Below are 22840 nucleotides of genomic sequence, written 5' to 3'. Positions count from 1 at the left end.
CCTACCCAAAACTCACAAGGGGGTATTCCCCCCACCCCTTCGCCCCATAGTCTCGGGCATTGGCTCCCTACTGGAACCCCTATGCACCTGGCTTGATACTTTGTTACAGCCTTTGGCCACACGTAGCATAGGGTTTATTCGTGACAGTAAGAGCCTTCTTTCTGCCCTGGACAAATTGCCACCCATACAGGATGCCACTTGGCTATCCTGTGATGTGGTGGCACTTTATCCCTCTCTGCCACATGATCTGTCCATCACAGCATTATCTTACCATCTGCACAAATATGGGAATTATAGTAATGCTCTTTGCACGTTTATTTTGGAAGTTACATATTTTTTACTCTCTAACAATTTTTTCCAGTTTGGAGATGCTTTTTTTCTGCAGGTTAGGGGCTGCCCCATGGGGGCTGCTTTCTCACCGTCGCTCGCCAACATCTACATGGCATACTGGGAGGAGGTCGTCCTGTACAACATCCACAACCCATACCGAGGACTCATCCTCTGGTATGGGAGGTACATCGACGACCTCCTCCTAGTATGGGCGGGCGATGCTGAGAGAGCCAAGGATTTCGTTAATTACATTAATGGCAACACATTGAACCTTAAATTTACTTTTCAACACGAGATCCATTCTATTCCTTTCCTAGACGTGTTATTGTCCTGGGAGGGGGGAAAAATCATCAGCACTTTATACAGGAAACCTTCTGCAGGTAACGGCATACTTCATGCTCATAGCAGTCACCCGAAACACGTTACCAGAAATCTCCCTATTGGGGAATTTGTAAGAACAATACGCAACTGCACCAACTTACCGATAGACTACGCAACCGAGGATATAGTGACCACAACATTAATCGAGCACGCAATATTGCCGAGAGCCATGATCGCACATACCATCTTACGGACAGAATTAATAAACAAAAATCTGAACACACTGTGAACGGTAAAGTTCCACTCATTTTTTCTACCCCATTTAGCCCCCAGTTCAAGGACATACAGACTATCATAACTAAATATATACCTATCTTGTACCAAGATACACTGTGTGAACAAGCACTTACAGGGGGGGTCAAATGTGTGGCCAAAAAGGGTCAAACCCTAGGAAATATCTTGTCACCATCCACACTTAAAACTGACCAACAAGCAGGGAGTCACAAGAACTGGCTCAACATGACCGGCTTCTTTAGATGTGCTGCCCCCAGATGCCCAATGTGCACATTTTCACTTAAAACCCATTCTTTTTTGTCACACACTACGGGAAGCTCTTACAACATCAAGAGCTTCATTAATTGTTCCAGCACACACGTAGTATATCTTGCGGAATGTTCTTCTTGCCACGTCCAATATGTGGGGTCCACCATCAGGAAATTGAAGGTTCGATTTTCTGAACACATGCGAGACATTCGCTCTATAACTGTGCCTTGGGGGACCAAATCCATGTCTGGTCTGTCCAGACATTTCCACCAATGCCATATGGGCGACACTAGCACCCTCAAAATAATAGCCATAGAAAAAGTGAATAAACCCCCAAGAGGTGGAGATTGGGCCAAGCTCCTTAGAAAACGGGAAGCATATTGGATCCTAAACCTGGCCACACGTTTTCCCCAGGGCATGAATCTCAAAACGGATTTGTTTTATATTTTCTGATTTTCAGACATTAATAGTGATTATAGTCATCTTCCCCTATTTTCCCCTTTTCTCGTTCTTACTTAAATGTTTATTTATTTTTAGTCACTCTCATCCTTGTTGTCCTTTCCATAGTACAACGTTACGGATTGTTATATATCTGCCTCTGTTATTACATATCAATTATATATATGCTACTGAATATTGACTTTTTATCATGCAGTTATACCTTTTCCGTTGTTGATCCGTGAGGCGTTCCTCTCCACTCCTCCCTCTCCCCCCCTCCTTTCCCCCCTCCCCCCCCTCCCTCCCCTTTCCCTTTTCCCTTCCCCCCTCCTTTCGTGGGGGAGGAGTTAGTGGTACATGGTACATCCCACACATTATATAAGGCTTATGTGTATAGCGGTTACATTGCCATGATTAAGGAGGGCTGCCTCCGCAACGCGTCGGCGCGATTTTAACCAGTTTTTAATTTCACCTTATATGTACCAATAAAGAATTTTGCAATCTAAAGGAGCTGTGGAAAACCTTTTCTACGTTGGATCTGCATATACGGGACACGGCCCGCATCTATATCCACGTGCTCCTCTTCATTCCTGGAGACTCGTGTATCTGCATGCACCTCTATTCAGCTGGGGTGAGCTGATCTCTATGTGTGTGTTTCTTGATGTTTCTTGGTTAACCCCAGTTAATTGTTAAAGGGGTACTCCAGCGAAAATCTTTTTCTTTCAAATCAACTGGTTTCAGAAAGTTATATAGATTTATAAATGACTTCTATTTCAAAATTTCCAATGTTTCAGTACTTATCAGCTGCTGTATGTCCTGCAGGAAGTGGTGTATTATTTCCAGTCTTACACAGTGTTCTCTGCTGCCACCTCTGTCCTTGTCAGGAACTGCCCAGAGCAGTAGCAAATCCCCATCCTGATATGGACAGAGGTGGCAGGTGGTGACCACTGTTTCAGCTGCAGGACATACAGCAGCTGATAAGTATGGGAAGACTGGAGATTTTTAAATAGAGGTTACAAATCTATATAACTTTCTGAAATGCTACATTTTAATGAAGTAAAGGTAGTCCTATGCAGTGTCGGACTGGGCCACCGGGGGACCGGGGATTTCCCCGGTGGGCCCCGAGCAGGAGTAGGCCCCGCCCCCCAGTCAAAGGACTCAGGGCTGGAGACCACATCAATGTGGTCTCCACCCAGTAAGCCCAGCGGGGCCCCCCGTGCTCCTGGGGGGCCCACTCAGCCGCCGACTGCCGCCCCTCACCCTTTTAACTGGAAGCGATCGCTTCCAGTTAAATGTGGCAGTCTTCCGATTGACAGCGCAAGAAGCCATAGGCTTCCCGCGCTGTCAATCACTCTTGGGACCGCAAGCAGCTTCTTGCTTGCGGTCCCAAGAGTGATTGACAGCGCGGGAAGCCTAAGGCTTCTTGCGCTGTCAATCGGAAGCGTACCTCCGCAACCCCTGACAGATGCGCAGCTCCTGGTCCCGGGCAGCTCCGTCACCACTGAGCTCTGTGTGCGATGCGGCAGCTGGGACTTCCGGTACACGCAGCGCATACCGGAAGTCCCAGCCACTGCGGCGCGCACAGAGCTCAGTGGTGACGGAGCTGCCCGGGACCAGGAGCTTCTCGTCTGTCGGGGAAGAGAGAAGAAGAGGCCCGCGACCGACGGGGGAGCGTGGTGACAGGTGAGTTGGGTTTTGTTTTGTTTTTTTTTATCATAGGGGGACATCACTGGGGGCTATAGAGGGGGGGGGGGATGGACATCACTGGGGGCTATAGGGGGGGGGATGGACATCACTGGGGGCTATAGGGGGGGGGGATGGACATCACTGGGGGCTATAGGGGGGGGGATGGACAGCACGGGGGGCTATAGGGGGGGGGGATGGACATCACTGGGGGCTATAAGGGGGGGGGATGGACATCACTGGGGGCTATAAGGGGGGGGATGGACATCACTGGGGGCTATAGGGGGGGGGGATGGACATCACTGGGGGCTATAAGGGGGGGGGATGGACATCACTGGGGGCTATAAGGGGGGGGGATGGACATCACTGGGGGCTATAAGGGGGGGATGGACATCACTGGGGGCTATAGGGGGGGGATGGACATCACTGGGGGCTATAGGGGGGGATGGACATCACTGGGGGCTATAGGGGGGGATGGACATCACTGGGGGCTATAGGGGGGATGGACATCACTGGGGGCTATAGGGGGGGGATGGACATCACTGGGGGCTATAAGGGGGGGGATGGACATCACTGGGGGCTATAGGGGGGGATGGACATCACTGGGGGCTATAGGGGGGGATGGACATCACTGGGGGCTATAGGGGGGGATGGACATCACTGGGGGCTATAGTGGGGGGATGGACATCACTGGGGGCTATAGGGGGGGGGGATGGACATCACTGGGGGCTATAGGGGGGGGGATGGACATCACTGGGGGCTATAGGGGGGGATGGACATCACTGGGGGCTATAGGGGGGGGGGATGGACATCACTGGGGGCTATAGGGGGGGGGATGGACATCACTGGGGGCTATAGGGGGGGATGGACATCACTGGGGGCTATAGGGGGGGGGATGGACATCACTGGGGGCTATAGGGGGGGGGATGGACATCACTGGGGGCTATAGGGGGGGGGATGGACATCACTGGGGGCTATAAGGGGGGGGGATGGACATCACTGGGGGCTATAGGGGGGGATGGACATCACTGGGGGCTATAGGGGGGATGGACATCACTGGGGGCTATAGGGGGGGGATGGACATCACTGGGGGCTATAGGGGGGGATGGACATCACTGGGGGCTATAGGGGGGGATGGACATCACTGGGGGCTATAGGGGGGGATGGACATCACTGGGGGCTATAGGGGAGGATGGACATCACTGGGGGCTATAGTAGGGGGATGGACATCACTGGGGGCTATAGGGGGGGGGGATGGACATCACTGGGGGCTATAGGGGGGGGGATGGACATCACTGGGGGCTATAGGGGGGGGATGGACATCACTGGGGGCTATAGGGGGGGGGATGGACATCACTGGGGGCTATAGGGGGGGGATGGACATCACTGGGGGCTATAGGGGGGGATGGACATCACTGGGGGCTATAGGGGGGGGGATGGACATCACTGGGGGCTATAGGGGGGGGGATGGACATCACTGGGGGCTATAGGGGGGGGGATGGACATCACTGGGGGCTATAGGGGGGGGATGGACATCACTGGGGGCTATGGGGGGGATGGACATCACTGGGGGCTATAGGGGGGGGATGGACATCACTGGGGGCTATAGAGGGGGATGGACATCACTGGGGGCTATAGGGGGGGGATGGACATCACTGGGGGCTATAGGGGGGGGGGTGGACATCACTGGGGGCTATAGGGGGGGGGGGGATGGACATCACTGGGGGCTATAGGGGGGGGGATGGACATCACTGGGGGCTATAGGGGGGGGATGGACATCCCTGGGGGCTATAGGGGGGGGGGATGGACATCACTGGGGGCTATAGGGGGGGGGATGGACATCACTGGGGGCTATAGGGGGGGGATGGACATCACTGGGGGCTATAGGGGGGGATGGACATCACTGGGGGCTATAGGGGGGGGATGGACATCACTGGGGGCTATAGGGGGGGGATAGACATCACTGGGGGCTATGGGGGGGGATGGACATCACTGGGGGCTAAAGGGGGGGGGGATGGACATCACTGGGGGCTATAGGGGGGGAGGATGGACATCACTGGGGGCTATAGGGGGGGGATGGACATCACTGGGGGCTATAGGGGGGTGGTGGACATCACTGGGGGCTATAGGGGGGGGGGTGGACATCACTGGGGGCTATAGGGGGGGATGGACATCACTGGGGGCTATGGAGGGGGGATGGACATCACTGGGGGCTATAGGAGGGGATGGACATCACTGGGGGCTATAGGGGGGATGGACATCACTGGGGGCTATAGGGGGGGATGGACATCACTGGGGGCTATAGGGGGATGGACAATATAAGGGGGGCTATAGGGGGAATGGCCAGCATGAGGGGGCTATAGGGGGGATGGACAATATAAGGGGGGCTATAGGGGGGAATGGCCAGCATGAGGGGGGCTATAGGGGGGATGGCCAGCATAAGGGGCACTACGGGGTTATGGACAGCATGAGCGGGGCTACAGGGGTTATGGACAGCATGAGGGGGGCTACGGGGGGATGGACAGCATGAGGGGGGCTACGGGGGGATGGACAGCATGAGGGGGCTATAGGGGGGTGGACAGCATGAGGGGGGCTACGGGGGGATGGACAGCATGGGGGGCTATAGGGGGGTGGACAGCATGAGGGGGGCTACGGGGGGATGGACAGCATGAGGGGGGCTACAGGGGGGATGGACAGCATGAGGGGGGCTAGGGGGTTATGGACAGCATGAGGGGGGCTACATGGGGGATGGACAGCACTGGGGGCTATAGGGGGGTGGACAACATAAGGGGGGCTATAGGGGGTGGAAAACATAAGAGGGCTATATGGGGGGGGAATGGACAACATAAGGGGGCTATAGGGGGATGGACAACATAAGGGGGCTATAGGGGGATAGACAAGATAAGGGGGCTATAGGGGGATGGACAACATAAGGGGGCTATAGGGGGATGGACAACATAAGGGGGCTATAGGGGGATGGACAACATGAGGGGGCTATAGGAGGGAATGGACAACATGAGGAGGCTATATGGGGGGAATAGACAACTTGAGGGGGCTATCTATATTGAAGAAGGACAACATGGAGGGGCTATATATATGGGGATGGACAACATAAGGGGGTCTACCTATATGGGACATGGACAACACTGGGGGCCATCTATATGGAGGACTGAACAAAGGACCATCTATAAAGTGTCTACACAGAGGGGACCATATACTATAAGGGATATATATTTTATATATATATATATATATATATATTTATATATATATATACATACACACACATACATAGAGTCGGGGCTACCCGCTAAATGTGGGTGTAAAGGGGCCAATTCAGATGTGCAGTTAGTATAGAGATGAGGATGGTGACAGAGTGAGGAGCCTAATATTGTTTGTCTGGCAGATTCTGTGGATTCGTGGCTCGGAGAAGTTCTCATAATGGCCCAGGACAGATGGAGAAGAACAAGAAGAAGAGGGAAGAACTCTGATTAGAGAAGACGTCCCCTGTGAGTCACCTGATATAACTGCACTGTAATGTATATGGTGTATAGAGCCTGTGTAGAGCTGCGTCCACCTCTATATGACTGGATGAGGTGATAGTGATCTATGTACGGAGGATTATTCAGTAGCAGCGATGGTGTTAGTCAGTATGTGGTGGTGTTAGTCAGTATGTGGTGGTGTTAGTCAGTATGTGGCGTTGTTAGTCAGTATATGGTGGTATTAGTCAGTAGATGGTGGTATTAGTCAGTATGTGGCGTTGTTAGTCAGTATATGGTGGTATTAGTCAGTAGATGGTGGTATTAGTCAGTATGTGGTGGTATTTGTCACTTGTAATCCGGTACTGTGTTTTATTGGTCTCAGTATACTGGATTTGGTCAGTAACAATATGGTAGTGATGGTTGTGGTGTGGTGTAATATTTCCCCCTTGTATTCTGGTATTATTGGTATACAGGATTTGGTCAGTAACAGTATGGCGGTAATATGTATGATGATAATAATTCCCCCTTGTATACTGGTATTATTGGTAATATCACTCTCAGTATACAGGATCTGGTCAGTAATAGTATGGCAGTAATATGTGTGGGGATATTTGCTCTTTATATACTGGTGCTATTGGTAGCATACAGTAGTATACAGTGTTATCATGCAAAGAAAATTGTCTTATAGCCCAATTACACCGGCCAATTATCGGTAACAAGCGCTCCTAGGAAGCCCCATGTAAAAGTGCCAGAGATCAGCTGACAAGCGAGCAAATGGCCGATAGTCGGCTGATTTGATCTTTTGTGCGGCTGTAAAAATCGTTGTTGGCCGCACATCTCTATATAATCCTGCCCTGCTGATTAGCAATCGTTTGCAGCCCTACACTGCCCCATATCACGCCGTGTTACTGGACCCTTATTAATGTTACCATAGATAAGTATGGTGGCAGAAGGGTGGGCCCCAAGAATGATTTCCCCTGGTGGGCCCAAGGACTCCAGTCCGACACTGCTGACCTCTATCAGGATAAGGTGTCTACATAGCTAAAAGACTATAGCTACTGATGTATGCATAAGAGAACTTTTATATAATGTGATTATTGGCCTAACGGGATGTATAGTCAACAGTAATGCAAGTGAGGTCAATGACTGTACATGGCCAGGGCCACAAGTGCGACAGCTTGTTTATTTGGCCCTAACCACACAGTGATTGACCCAATCTCTTACCTGGATCTGGATAAGTAGGAGTGCTCTCAAACAGGACTGTGGTGGCTCCATTACAGAGTGGTCCATAGACAACATAGCTGTGCCCAGTAATCCAGCCAATGTCAGCAACACATCCGAACACATCTCCTTGTTGGTAGTCAAATACGTACTATACGGACAGAAGGGTAGACATCACTGATATTAAGCCATCTAATATTATAGAATCAAACAATGCACATACTGACATTATCAATGTGTCTCCCTCCATGTATATATCGTACTTACCTTGTGCGTTAGGGATGCATATAGCAAATACCCAGCCTGTGTGTGCACAACTCCTTTTGGCTTTCCAGTGCTGCCAGACGTATACAGCATAAATAACATGTCCTCGCTGTCCATAGCTTCTGGGGGGCAGACTGGGTCTGCTCGGGCCATTTCCTGGGGAAACATGTACAAAATCATATGTGCAAATTTGGTAACTGAGACTGGGTTCACACACAAAGGTATTGAAAGAGACAGCTCTACCAATATGTCTGCTTTACCAAAATCTACATTATTACAGGAACTCTGAGTTCTCATTCCTTCTTTACGCCACCTGGAAATGTATGAATTATTGACAATTGGGTGTGTGCCTTAGCCTTGTCAATAAGGTGTGTCCTTACAAACTCTGACTTTGTGTCACAGTGATCAGGGATTGTTAGGCTATGTTCACACAACATAAAAAAAAAACGTCCGTTATTGCCGCAATTTAATTGACTTTGACCGCAAATTTGAATAATGTACCAACAGCCTCCCCTGCACTGACAGGAGGCCAGACAGCTAAATGACGTCTGTCACTTTAAAATCAAAATGGCGGACATCATTTTAAACAGAGCTGAAAAAACATTGTGTGAAGGGGGCGTGTGTAGGGGCACTACTGGTGGAAAATTAAATATTAACACCTAGTTGTCATTTTATCAAACATTTCCAGGAAGAATAACAGAGGAAAATAATGTTCCAGTATAGTTATGTTATGGGAAGACACATATTCATTAATGCATACAAGTCAGGAGAGCTGGTCCTATTTAAAGACTAGAACCAAGATGGCACAGTAAAAAGTACACTGATATATACAAATACTATATTAGCAACACTAAAGTTAATCTAAATTTAATGATGTTTTTTTCAGACAGTGAAAGAAAAATTGCTAGAAGAGGGAACCAAGTTGACTTTAAATTGTCAGTGCATTATACTTAATAAAATTGGTACACCTAGCTGACGAAAGGTGTGTCGCCTGAAACAGCCGTCCCAGATTGCGTCCTGCCCCCCTCCTTCCTACCTCCCCGCTTGTCGGTTATGGAATAAATGCCAAGCTGCATCTACCGGGTAAGTGCTGGTTCATTTTCTACATTTACTCTCATACTTAATAATATGCCTCAGCAGAACCTATTTTGGGGTAAAATGAGTTTCATATAAATTTCTTTATATAAGTTCCCAATACTTTGTAACGTATATTTATGTGCTGCAAAGCTATATGAAGCATACTGCAGCTGCTGCGGAAGAAGCTTTGCCTTCTAGAGAAAGAGGAAGCTCTACTTGTCCTAAAGAAGTCCTAAAACGACATAAACATAAAATGAAATCCGATGTCACTATAAGGTTTTATAAATTATGAAAAGTTTTCTTTTGCTCAATTAATATACCGCCGGGACTAAACTGGTTGAAGATCAAAAAGACCTTTAGGGGCAGAATCTGGTCCCATTTCATATACCATTATATGCTCAGCATCTCTATTGATTGTCCTGATCAGAATATGTGCACCAGATTACATAGTACAGGTACACTTGTATAAGACGTACTTCGTCCAGAGGTATGTCAAGATTACCCATGTGGACTTTGTTGTCCGTCCTCTGAGCAACAAAGACATGTTTAATTGACGGACAGCTCTTGACAGCTTCATCCACCGTCTTCTTTAGCTCTGTGACTCGTCCGCCTCTCAGTCCTTGGTTGAAAGTGATGACAGCTTTGCAGTTAGCTATTGAAATAAAGAGAAGACAAGTCATGCTGCCGCACGTCTTGTAGACACGTGTGATCCTAAAGTAAAGTACTTTAAAAAAACAAGGAAAATTCTGCAATAACAGCCTGCCCAAAATTGTCAGCTTTTAAAGTTACCATTCCACCAGCTTCACTCTCTTACATGCCATATTGGTACAGTAGATGAAAATTATTGATGGAAAGATAGATAAATGGATGGATAATGTGGAACAGGGCAGAAATTATGAAAAAGATCTAATATCATACAGGGGCAGGTGATCTAAATCTTCACCAAAACTCAACCATATGTATAATAATTGATACACCGTAGAAAATAGATCCGATCCCTAAAGCAACCAACCAAGCAACAGCTTATTTAGATGTAAGGAATAATCCTGTGCATTGGACCGCTATAACAGAACTTGGTTACCCTGGCAGGAAGGGAGAGAATGAAGGCAGATAATTTGTAAAAGTGTTAGTGTGTTCTGGTTCTTTTTTTTTTTTTTTTTTTTCCTTTTGGTTCTCTCGCACCGCAGCCCTGGGGGGAAAAGGGGCGGGGGTGTTTTTTTTTTTTTTTTTCTTGAGTGGGTTGAATGTATATTTGTGCATGTACTATCTCTGACGGATGATATGTAATGTCATTGTATGTATTCATGTGAAGATATATTGTCAAATATTATATTTTTAAAAAATTTCAAATAAATAAAAATCATGTGCATTGGAGTTTATAGATGAGACCTGGTTCACATAAGAGACTGCACAGTAGCTGAAAGCTAGACTAGAATTACTCTGCATTGCCTGATATGATGACAGAACAAATTCATGAACCTAAATAGAACCTTGACTAATCGGCCATGAACTTGAGAAAGTATGTAAGAAAGCACAGCCAAGCGTTACACTGTCATATTTACAGGACTTAATATATGACATGCTCATTTACATTTCGTTCATAGACATAGCAGTCTGACATTCTATCTGACAATTCCTGTCTTATTCTACTCAGGCGTTTTCACTAGCATAGTATTAAACTCTTCTTTAAGTGAATGTATCAACGGTACATCGCTATTTTTTTTTCTACATGAATAGACCGGTGCCTGTGCGGGGATGCTAGTGCCACAGTCTTTTTTTGAACCATAACCCGATTCCTGCTCATGGAGCTGGTCTATTACTAAGTACCGGCTGGGCATGAAGCACTGGAGGCTGGGCCGCCGGCTGCCAGTGTGACAAAACCCCCTCCCCTCTGTAATGTGGCTCCATTGATTCTAAAGGAGCCGCATCACAGAGGGGAAGGTAGATCATCCCATTGGGGGCCGACGGGCCCGCCTCCAGTCCTTCACGCCCAGCCCATACTCGGTAATAGACTGGCACCATGCACAAGAACCGGGTCGCAGTTCAAAAAATGGACCGTGGCACTGGCATCCTGGCGCCTGCACCGGCCTAGTCATGTAGAGAACAAAAAACTGATAAACCGGTGGTACATTCGCTTTAAAACTTTCAATTTGTCCTTAAAAACCATTAACAAGTCACCAACAACATAATAGAGACCCGTATTACAATTTTCATATTACCTTGAACTTGACTCCTATGCCCTACCGCAAGCGTGATCATCAATTTGTACATTCACTAAGTTTTAAGCCGGTCATGAGCATAAAATAATTGTCAGCCAAATGATGATTTAGGAAAACAATTACATATTCCTCATTAATGAGCAACTTAATTCTGAGGATCAGGGAGGGATGAGCAGCTGCTAGACACATCTGGTGCTGGTTATCAGAAAGACAATAGAGCTGGATGGCAAACATCTAATTTGTGTGATTTAAGCACAAGTGGGATTTGGCTGGTTCAGCCCGGTTCCACCGATCCAAAACGACAACAGCTGGAGGGCTGAAAACTCCCCATCCCTACTTTACTAGATCCCACCAAGAACATTCAATGGGTAACCTTTCATGTCTGCTGAGGTAATACAAAATTAGAGCTGAATACTTACTACTTACAATCATTAATTCGTCCAGCCAAGGATTCAGCACTGAAACCAGCAAAGACAACAGTGTGAACGGCTCCGATCCTTGCACAAGCCAGCATGGATGCCACAGCCAAAGGTGAGACAGGCATGTAGATGGCCACTCTATCGCCTTTCTTCACTCCATATTTCTTCAATGTGTTGGCAATTCGGCATGTGGTGTCAAGAAGCTCTCTGTAAGGGAATAAAGACAATTAAAATGTACCCTAAAAACTCTACAATTGACGTATTTTACAGAAAAAGTGTGAAATATTAAGCAATCCTATAAGAAAGAATTTGAATTATAATGGTGCCATTCCGCATCCCTAGTGTTGGTCAAAGATCTACATAGAGTGGCTTTCCCTGTGTTACACCCAGTGCATACATACATTACACTGAGAGCCAATTTATACACGCGTACTGAGATATACATGTACTGTAAATGCAAACCCTAGTGTAGGGCTGGGCGATTAATCGAATTAATTCGATTAATCGCCCAGACAGTTAGAATCGATTTGATTTTTTGTGAAAATCGTAAATTCGATTTTCACAAAAAATCATTGCGGGCGGCGCGGTAAAGTGTCGGGTCCGGAGAGAGTTGCAGGACGGCGCGGTGAGGTGCAGGGCCGGCGGTCAGGAGAGATGTGGTATCGGCGGCTCCAGCCTCTTCACAGAGCCGCGGCTGACCTCTCCCGCCCCTTACACGTTAGTGCCGCGCTGAGCTGCGTCCCGCTCTCTTCCTGTCACACGTGCAGGTCCTGTTCTGTGGAGGAGGCGGCAGGGATCGCAGCAGAAGGAGAGAACGTCGCTGCCCGCTGTACAGCTCCAGGACCCGCAGCGACGTTCTCTCCTTCTGCTGCGATCCCTGCCGCCTCCTCCACAGAACGGGACCTGCACGTGTGACAGGAAGAGAGCGGGACGCAGCTCAGCGCGGCACTAACGTGTAAGGGGCGGGAGAGGTCAGCCGCGGCTCTGTGAAGAGGCTGGAGCCGCCGGTACCACATCTCTCCTGACCGCCGGCCCTGCACCTCACCGCGCAGTCCTGACACTTTACCACGCCTGCCTAGTCCCCCTCAGCTGCCCCATACCCCCTCAGTGTCCCCTCAGCTGCCCCATACCCCCTCAGTGTCCCCTCAGCTGCCCCATACCCCCTCAGTGTCCCCTCAGCTGCCCCATACCCCCTCAGCTGCCCCATACCCCCTCAGTGTCCCCTCAGCTGCCCCATACCCCTGAGTGACCCCCAGCCGGCTTCATATCCCTCAGTGACCCCCAGCCTGCCCCATACCCCTCAGTGACCCCCAGCCTGCCCCATACCCCTCAGTGACCCCCAGCCTGCCCCATACCCCTCAGTGACCCCCAGCCTGCCTCATACCCCTCAGTGACCCCCAGCCTGCCCCATACCCCTCAGTGTCCCCTCAGCTGCCCCATACCCCTCAGTGACCCCCAGCCGGCCGCATACCCCTCAGTGACCCCCAGCCTGCCTCATACCCCTCAGTGACCCCCAGCCTGCCCCATACCCCTCAGTGACCCCCAGCCTGCCCCATACCCCTCAGTGACCCCCAGCCTGCCTCATACCCCTCAGTGACCCCCAGCCTGCCCCATACCCCTCAGTGTCCCCTCAGCTGCCCCATACCCCTCAGTGACCCCCAGCCTGCCTCATACCCCTCAGTGACCCCCAGCCTGCCTCATACCCCTCAGTGACCCCCAGCCTGCCCCATACCCCTCAGTGTCCCCTCAGCTGCCCCATACCCCTCAGTGACCCCCAGCCTGCCCCATACCCCTCAGTGACCCCCAGCCTGCCTCATACCCCTCAGTGACCCCCAGCCTGCCTCATACCCCTCAGTGACCCCCAGCCTGCCTCATACCCCTCAGTGACCCCCAGCCTGCCCCATACCCCTCAGTGACCCCCAGCCTGCCCCATACCCCTCAGTGACCCCCAGCCTGCCTCATACCCCTCAGTGACCCCCAGCCTGCCCCATACCCCTCAGTGTCCCCTCAGCTGCCCCATACCCCTCAGTGACCCCCAGCCTGCCTCATACCCCTCAGTGACCCCCAGCCTGCCTCATACCCCTCAGTGACCCCCAGCCTGCCTCATACCCCTCAGTGACCCCCAGCCTGCCCCATACCCCTCAGTGACCCCCAGCCTGCCTCATACCCCTCAGTGACCCCCAGCCTGCCTCATACCCCTTAGTGACCCCCAGCCTGCCCCATACCCCTCAGTGACCCTTAGCCTGCTTCATACCCCTCAGTGACCCCCAGCCTGCCCCATACCCCTCAGTGTCCCCTCAGCTGCCCCATACCCCTCAGTGACCCCCAGCCTGCCCCATACCCCTCAGTGACCCCCAGCCTGCCTCATACCCCTCAGTGACCCCCAGCCTGCCTCATACCCCTCAGTGACCCCCAGCCTGCCTCATACCCCTCAGTGACCCCCAGCCTGCCCCATACCCCTCAGTGACCCCCAGCCTGCCTCATACCCCTCAGTGACCCCCAGCCTGCCTCATACCCCTCAGTGACCCCCAGCCTGCCCCATACCCCTCAGTGACCCTTAGCCTGCTTCATACCCCTCAGTGACCCCCAGCCTGCCTCATACCCCTCAGTGACCCCCAGCCTGCCCCATACCCACTCAGTGACCCCCAGTCCACCCCATACCCCCTCAGTAGTACTACTACACCCATCATCTATACCCGTACTACTACCACACTCCTCATCTTTACCTGTACTATTACACCCCTTATCCACTATACCCTCACTACTACTCCCTACCTAGATGAAGGCACAAAGAAGATCGCCTATACTATATGGGGGCACAGAGTACATAGGGCACATATTTGGGAAAACTACTTATATGGGGCACACAATGTGTTTGTCTACTACATGGGGGCACAGGAGGAGCACTGTTACACTGGGAAACAATATAGTTGTCTCAAACGTCAATAAAATCGTATCTGATGCTGCAGGGAGAAAAATGTCCTATTTATTTAGCAAAAACAAAAAAATCGAGATTTAAATCGAGAATCGTCCAAAATTTTTTAAAAATCGATATTTTATTTTTTGGCCATATCGCCCAGCCCTACCCTAGTGATATGACATTAACATTTTAGGATTGGTGTAGAGATGAGCGCGACTCGACCATGTTCAATTCCAGTCATTAGGGATTTGATTAACAATGGCTAAAGAAGTTTCATGCAGCCCCATGGAGTCTGGGAAAACCTGAATACAGCCTAAGACTATGTTCACACACCACACTTTTTATGAAAACAACAGCCGTTCTTTTCATAATGCAATGCTTTGCATTGAAGTCAATGTATTGACACAACAGCCATTGTTTGTCTACGGCCGCCGAAAAAATGTTTATCCAATTTACTGTCCGCTGTTGTCCATAGACGTAGGTCGTTGTTTATACGCAGTGGGAACATAGCTTATAGCTGTATCCATGTTTTCCAGGCAGACTTAGGGCTGCATCCAACTTCTTCAGCCATCAAACGCAGAACGATCGCACTTGAGTTGTGCTCACCTCTACTCTATATCCTAACATGGTGTACTCAGCCTAATGGCTGTAATAGCAGATGGCTGTCCATTATGAGCACCGATTAAGTCAATCAGCGCATGTGTAGAGAGTCCCTTAGATGGGTTCAATAAGCAATGGTGAAGCTTCTCCTGAACAATCAGTTGGATAGCTCGGGCAGCCGGTTACCTTCATCATTGTTGGCAGCACATATTCCATTTATATTGGGTTACGTGCTGCTGATGAACAATGATCTCCAATTCCAACAATCAACTGACAAGTCATCATATTTTTCCATTAGCTGATCATGGGACAATTATTGGCCAGTCTGACACAAACTTAAGCTATGTTCCCACATTGTCTTTTTTAAGCGAAAAAAACGTCCATTGTCTAACAGCGGTGGTTAATAAAGATCATGATCATTATTTTCGGTCGCCATTATAAATTAACGGCCATTATTTTACCTAAAAATATATAATGGCAACATAGCCTCCCAGTCTTTCTTATTATAGCCTTATGGTATTTCTTAACTTCATTGATCACATATTTTCTTTCTTGATCAATACTGGGTTTGCCGTATTGGTCTGTTACTGTATTTGTCTGTTTTTATCTATACAGCTAAAGGGTGGATAAGCTAACTGCATAATAATACTTTTACTAGTGTGTAGAGCAACCTGTAACCAGGTACACATTTGACTTTATGTGATGTTTTATTGCTATAGGAATGCCTATTATTTTTAACTCTGTGATCGTGAATAGCACCTACCTTGTCCCAACATTACAGTCAGATTAATAATACAAGGCTAAATAATATGACACAACCTTTGTTTATTAAGTAATATTGTAAGTAAGTTTACTAAGTAATGACATGGCCTGTATGAACATCATAGAGTGGGCATCCCCTTCTACAGTGAATAGCTGATGACTAAGCATTCAGGGAAGTTTTCTTATAGTTTTCTGGACAGCTGTCCTTGATATTAGCAAAAAATTGCACATGTGTTAGGCTGCGCTTACACTGTCACAGTTGTGTTTCCTTGTTTACATAATTAGAACCTAATTGAATATGTGAGCTCTGCAATTTTGTCTAAATTGACGCTCTGGGATCTGCCATGTGATCAGCATTACCAGGCTTCATCAGATCATTTATGAAAAGTAAAACACCTGTGATGAAGCCTGGTTATGCAAATTACCTGGCAACACACAGATTTAGACAAATTTAGACAAAATTGAATAGCTCACATAATCTTATGGTGCGTTTACACAGAAAGATTATCGTTCGAATTTTTGCAATAACAATCGCATTTGAGCGATAATTGGTTTGTGTAAACACAGCAAACGATCAAGCGACGGGCGGAAAAAATAGTTCATTGCGATCTTTCAAAATGTTCTTAAATCGTCGTTGGTCGTTCGCTAAAAATTCGCAGATGGCTTCGTGTAAACAGTCTTTAAAAGATCCACCCTATGTGTAAGATGGCCTTAAGCGATCTTAAAAACGATCGCAATAACGATTTTTTGAATAATTATTCTAACGATTTACTTGTCTAAATGCTGATCGTTATAAAAACCAAATTGTTGCTTCAAAATTAAACGATTGGGCGAATTATCTCTTCGTGTTAACGGACCATAATAGGTTCTAATTATGTAAACAAAAAAACACCACATAACTGCTAGATAAGAGCAAGGTACTATCAATCATTGCGCAGGAAAACCCTCCTGATTTATAAGTCCAGAATGATAAAGGGTTCAAGTCAGTGAATTACAAATTTAAGAGTTTTTTTTCTACCATAAAACTATATATGAACCTGATTCATGGATAAATGACTAATGTCTCATTGTATGTAGCTGTATGTTGTATATCAACACATGTAGGTAATCTTAATGGACTACTGCTTCCAGCAGGCACTGTTGTCCGGTTACCACCAATCCATAGCCTCCTAGTCCTTGCTCATCTCCCCTGCTGTACATCTTCTCCTGTCCCTGCTGATCCTGGCTCTGCCTGTAGGGTGCGCACACACCCCTTTGCTGTTTCTTATTGATCCAGGACACACACCTGAACCTGGCCTAGTACTAGAAATTTAGGGTAGCCACATCTAAGTAATCTTTCTGTCCACGTTTGCTATTATAAAGATTATTGTACACATATACATACTAATGGCTACTAATCAGATCACAGTTACCATTTTTCCAAGATAAGTTGTAAAATAAAATTAGTGGCCTGACTGACCACTGTGGGCGGCACCACCAGTTTTCCTTTGGGCCAGTATGTGAATGCAGAATTGTTCTTATTCAATTGACACCATAATAAGAGGACTTAGGCCAGTAATGAATATCACTCCAAGGCCTAGAATTATATTAGACACATACCCTGACATCTAAAGAAGGGTCTGTATATAAATATACTGTGTGCATCATCAGAGACTCTTTCCCATAGTTTCTAGGAACAGACCTTCTATTCTTGGCCTAATGACTACCTAAGTACAGAGGATTATTAGAACTCTGCAGTAATACAAAGACCTGCGGAGCAGCTATTATTGTAACGTATTTCAGTGTTGTGAAGGCCTTTATGCTGTTACATATGACTAGAGATGAGCGAGTAGTGAAATATTCGACTTTCGAGAATTTGAATCAAATAGGCACCGAGATTTGACTATTCAAACAAATATTCAATTCCATTATAGTCTATGGGAAAAAAATTCTCGACACTTGGAAATCCAAATTCGACCACTGGAGGTCACCAAGTCCCCCATGAAACCTCTCTAAACGATGCGGACACCTCCGGAATGACACTGTGACATCAGGGGAGCATGCCTGGGTGCACCCAACACCCCAAAATCGCAGTAAAATGCCACTCTCCGCAGTTGCGAATGAAAAATATTTGCGAACGCTTTACAAATGTTTAAGGCAATGTTCACACATTTCCTTCGTATTTCTTGCGCAGTGTTACATACATGATTCCAATGTGCGCCCGTAGAGTGTCACGTTATTCACGCGTATCACGCATCATGTTGTACGAACGTTACTTTATCAGTATGGATGACGTGCCTTTTACTAGGCTACTGGAACAATAGCTACACGTGCCTTTTACTGGGCTACTAGAACAATAGATATCACGTGCCTTTTACTGGGCAACTGGCACAATAGGTATCACGTGCCTTTTACTGGGCAACTGGCACAATAGGTATCACATGCCTTTCACTGGGCAACTGGCACAATAGGTATCACGTGCCTTTTACTGGGCTACTGGCACAATAGGTATTACTAGTCTTTTACTGGGCAACTGGCACAATAGGTATCACGTGCCTTTTACTGGGCAACTGGCACAATAGGTATAATGTTTACGTGCCCTTAGTGGGCTAAACCAGGGACACTATAAGTCACTTACACACAGGGTACTGGAATGAATACACCTGCTGATGCTGCTGTTATATCATCTATGTCTTAGCACTGAGAAGTGCTTTGGATTCAGAGATGACTTTTTCACTGAATATTAACCCTGAAAAGGACTTTTGGGTTCAGTAGTAATCCTGCCTGAACAAAACGCTACTAAAACATATCTCTCCCGGCTCCAAGATCTTTCCCTGGCTAGGTTAAAAGCGCATCTGCGGTCGAGAGGCGGAAGTCAATTATTAAATATTCAAGGTCATGTGGTTCAGCCACTCAATGAGGGTAGACGCGTTTTCGCGCTGCGTGCTACTCCCAGGGTCCCTCACGGCTTCCCTGCATGAAGATTGGATTAAAAAAAGCGCCAACTGCGATGGGAGGGCTTTCGAATGTTTCCCGCGTATTCCTCACACTGCTCAATTGAATTAGAATCTTTCGAATACAGCAGTATTCGATCGAATACCATCTCGATCAAATTGTATTCGCTCATCTCTACATATGACGCATAACATATTTTTGACTTTTTTTCCATCCATAAGGAAACTAAAAGAAATGGTCCCTCTATTTTAATATTTTGCATAATCCTTTGCTGCCTCACAGCAACAACTCGCAGTTATCTGAAACCATTCATGAAATTCATTTTATGTTATCAAATAATATTTCACTACAATCTCAAATACAAACGATAGCTTTGTCCCCTCTCCATATGTTCCGGAATCATCACAAAGCACCTAGCTGAGGCTATCAGTGCCACCATCACCCCTCATTCTTCTCTATGTTGTATTATCAAGGTGTTTTTTGGGGCGTATAAAATGGATGTGTGCAGGGTAGAATTCTGATAGCAGTTGTCATACAGACTTCTTTCCACAAGCTTCTTATCTCTTATATGACTCTGCACACCTCAGTATTATTGATCCATGTTGTACAGCTCTTTAGTAAAGAATCCAAAGATACAAACTGGCCTTTAAAATATATAATCCATGACAATAAAACTATGGCAAGAGTTCATTGCCTTACTAGGTTCCATACAGAAGTGCACAAAGTGCCTATGACTATGGAACAAGGATTTAAAGGGGTTATCAACCGTAGAGTGAAAAAATGTAATGCTAGCTGGTCTTACTCACCTAAGTATTTAAAGCTGTCTCCTGTTTTTCTAGCTCCTGCCATTCCGATCTATAACCAAGATAGGAAACTACATTTCCCATCATGCATCTCCCTGATTGGTCCATTTGCGTACTCGCCCCCTTAGCTTTCTTTCCTGCTCACTGCTGTCATTACTATTGCACCATAAAAACGGGACTGTTTTTTTCACTGATTTTGCATCACATCATCCCAGTATGTATTCCATACTAGCTGATGATGTAGCAGAGCTGACGCACGCATGGTGTAGCTATGTGTTGCATAACAGGCATCTGTTTACCGGGGGATGGGGAGCATAGTGCAGGTTTAGATTTCTGCTTGCTGACTTTGAATGAGAACATTCTAGTTCTAACCAGACTCTAAGAACATCTATAACACTTATAATATGCAGAGCTGAGTCACAAAGACTGCTACATATGAATACATTCACTGACAGCAAGCAGAAAGAGAACTATAACTTTTCATATTAGAGAAACCTAGGCTCAGGGACACATGTAAGTCTATGGGAGCAGTACAGGTGCATGGAGATGAAGCAGATAATGTCTCCAGGGGGTTCGGGTTACCAAGTCTATAGACAGCTAACCCAGCCCCCAGAGAAGACATCATATGTCCTGTGACTACAAAGGGAGGGGGGAAGAGGGAGCTGAGCGTGATCAGAGTGGATCCAGAGCAGAGGACTTTAGACATCCAGAGCGGAAAAGAATGTGGAAAAAAGGGAAAGGGTGCAAGATTGGTATACATGTATATTAGACATAGGGTGGTATTGGGAAGGTGAATTGTTTAGAATATTGTTTTTGTTACCCGGATAACCTCTTTAAGGTGTATGAGCCAAGTTGGTACATACCATAGAGAAAGACGATGTGGCTCCAATATGGACTTTGGACAGAGGGGGCCCAGCACTAGCTGGTACCATTCCTTTTGCTACTGATAAGAAACTGCAAGAAAATGAACAAATGAAGAGATGGAGGTATTGATATAAGATTTTGTACAGTATGGGGAAAACAAACACAAGTCTTTTCTGTCCTTGGGGGAGGGGGTTAATATAAAATGCCATAATAGAAGACACATTTCCATCTTTACTATGGGTCCCCTTCTATGTACTCCATTGGTATCAGCCCATAGGGTGAAATCCTTATCCAATTCCAATAGGCAATGTCCTGAACATTTATTGGCTGCGGCTTGCTCAGCATTGACAGTGAAGTAGTACATCAGAGCTGAGCTGAGCTGAGTCATTTCAGAGTGGAAATTAGCTACCTAAATTATTCATCACATCATAAGGGTGGTCCTGAGTGTTACTGATCGTTGATCATAATTGTCTAGTCATGAAATGTACATGGAAAACAAGTTTTGAATGACCCACATTGTATCTGCTTGTTGTGGGCTTGGACTATTTTATGTAAATGTTATTAGGTATGTTACATACTGTTTATACACTACATTCTTGTGGCACTCACAAAACATGACCTTGCTGTATTTAAACACACAGTAACTTTCTTCCTCCTAGATAACTATGCGAGATTACAGTCAGGGGTTGAGAACCTGTGAATGAGGTTGTAAAAAAGTCATTTAATATTTGACTTTTTTATGTTCTTTATAAGCCGAATTTACAAACTACTTAAATTCTAGCAATATGTAGTGTTACAATTTACAAGTTTACAATTGCTACAGGTTACAAAAAAATAATATTGCTTTGGTAGAGCTGAGACCTAATGTATGGCCAGTGAGTTGAATATCTTTTGCAGTTTATTAGCATATATTATGAACTGTGAATTGAATCTTTTTTTTTTTTTTTTTTGCACTTTAGCAGATATTACCGACACCCATTTGATACTTGGAACTCTCCAGATCTGAATATTTCTTAGAAAAATCTGTTTCCTGAAACCCTCTGTGCACTTTGTGCTGACATTGTATATGTACTGTACAGAGCCATCTCTGTTTAGAAATTTGCCTAAGGGAAATGAAAGGTAAAGTTGGCAGGACAAGTCTAATCCAGCTTTATGCTGTGTATAGACAGAAACCATTGGTTTCAGCCTTAGATATATAATAAGATTTGCACATTTAATATACTACTACAGTACAAATAAGAATATGTACTATGGTGCTTTAAAGTTCATGAGCCCTTCCGAATTTTCTTTACTTCTTGATGAATTTGACCTAAAACTACTTACAAAAACTGAATTAAGCTATGTTCACATAGGGTAAAAGACCAGCCGTTCCGTGACCCGGTCGGGTCACGGAACGGCTGGTCTCTGAAAAGATCATCCCGGCCAGTACGGCAGGGTTCTGATGCAGGCGCATCTCTGCACGCCTGCATCAGAACTCCCCACAGCACACTATGGAGCATGCGGCCGGAGCCACTCGCTTCATAGTGTGCACTGACAGGGTTTTCTGCGGCCGCTATTCAATGAATAGCGGCCACAAAAAATTGACATGACAGTTGTTTGCGGCTCCGCGAGGGATCCCGGCCGGAGTGAATACTATGTGTATACGCTCCGGCTGGGATCCCATAGGCAGCAATGGAAGGTATATTTTCGTAATAATCACGGCCGTTGTACATTAAGCCTACGGAATCAGCGCCAAGATGTCAATTCTTTGAGAGTAGAGAGGTTCAGAGAGAGTAGGCGCACGAGCCCTCACATTCCAACTGATAGAAGGCAGGATTTGGCGCAGATTCCGTAGTGTGAACGGGCCTAAGAAAGATAATTAGGGTCAAGACAGGCCTTGTTTTCTTCATAATCACACCAATATCAGTGAACAGGCAAAGGGTAAAAAAATATGAAGGACCCGTGTGATTGCTGGTGGGGG

At 46.8% G+C, this 22840-nt stretch overlaps 1 protein-coding gene across 1 annotated transcript in view; it reads right to left on the bottom strand.

Moving 5' to 3' along the window:
• The window catches only part of ACSS1 (acyl-CoA synthetase short chain family member 1), a 70665-nt gene that overhangs the window by 29433 nt on the left and 18392 nt on the right, over positions 1-22840 (bottom strand). Inside the window, exons 3-6 of the mRNA XM_069955384.1 lie at positions 12005-12204; positions 9836-10011; positions 8286-8438; positions 8022-8169 (exon numbers count right to left, since the gene is read on the bottom strand). Of these exons, the coding sequence (XP_069811485.1) occupies positions 8022-8169; positions 8286-8438; positions 9836-10011; positions 12005-12204 (677 nt within the window). The remainder of the gene's footprint in view (positions 1-8021; positions 8170-8285; positions 8439-9835; positions 10012-12004; positions 12205-22840) is intronic.

The sequence above is a fragment of the Dendropsophus ebraccatus genome, chromosome 15 (assembly GCF_027789765.1).
Source record: "Dendropsophus ebraccatus isolate aDenEbr1 chromosome 15, aDenEbr1.pat, whole genome shotgun sequence".
Classification (NCBI taxonomy): domain Eukaryota; kingdom Metazoa; phylum Chordata; class Amphibia; order Anura; family Hylidae; genus Dendropsophus; species Dendropsophus ebraccatus.
Note: the sequence above shows the minus strand (reverse complement) of the source record. Positions and strands in the feature narration are given on the sequence as shown.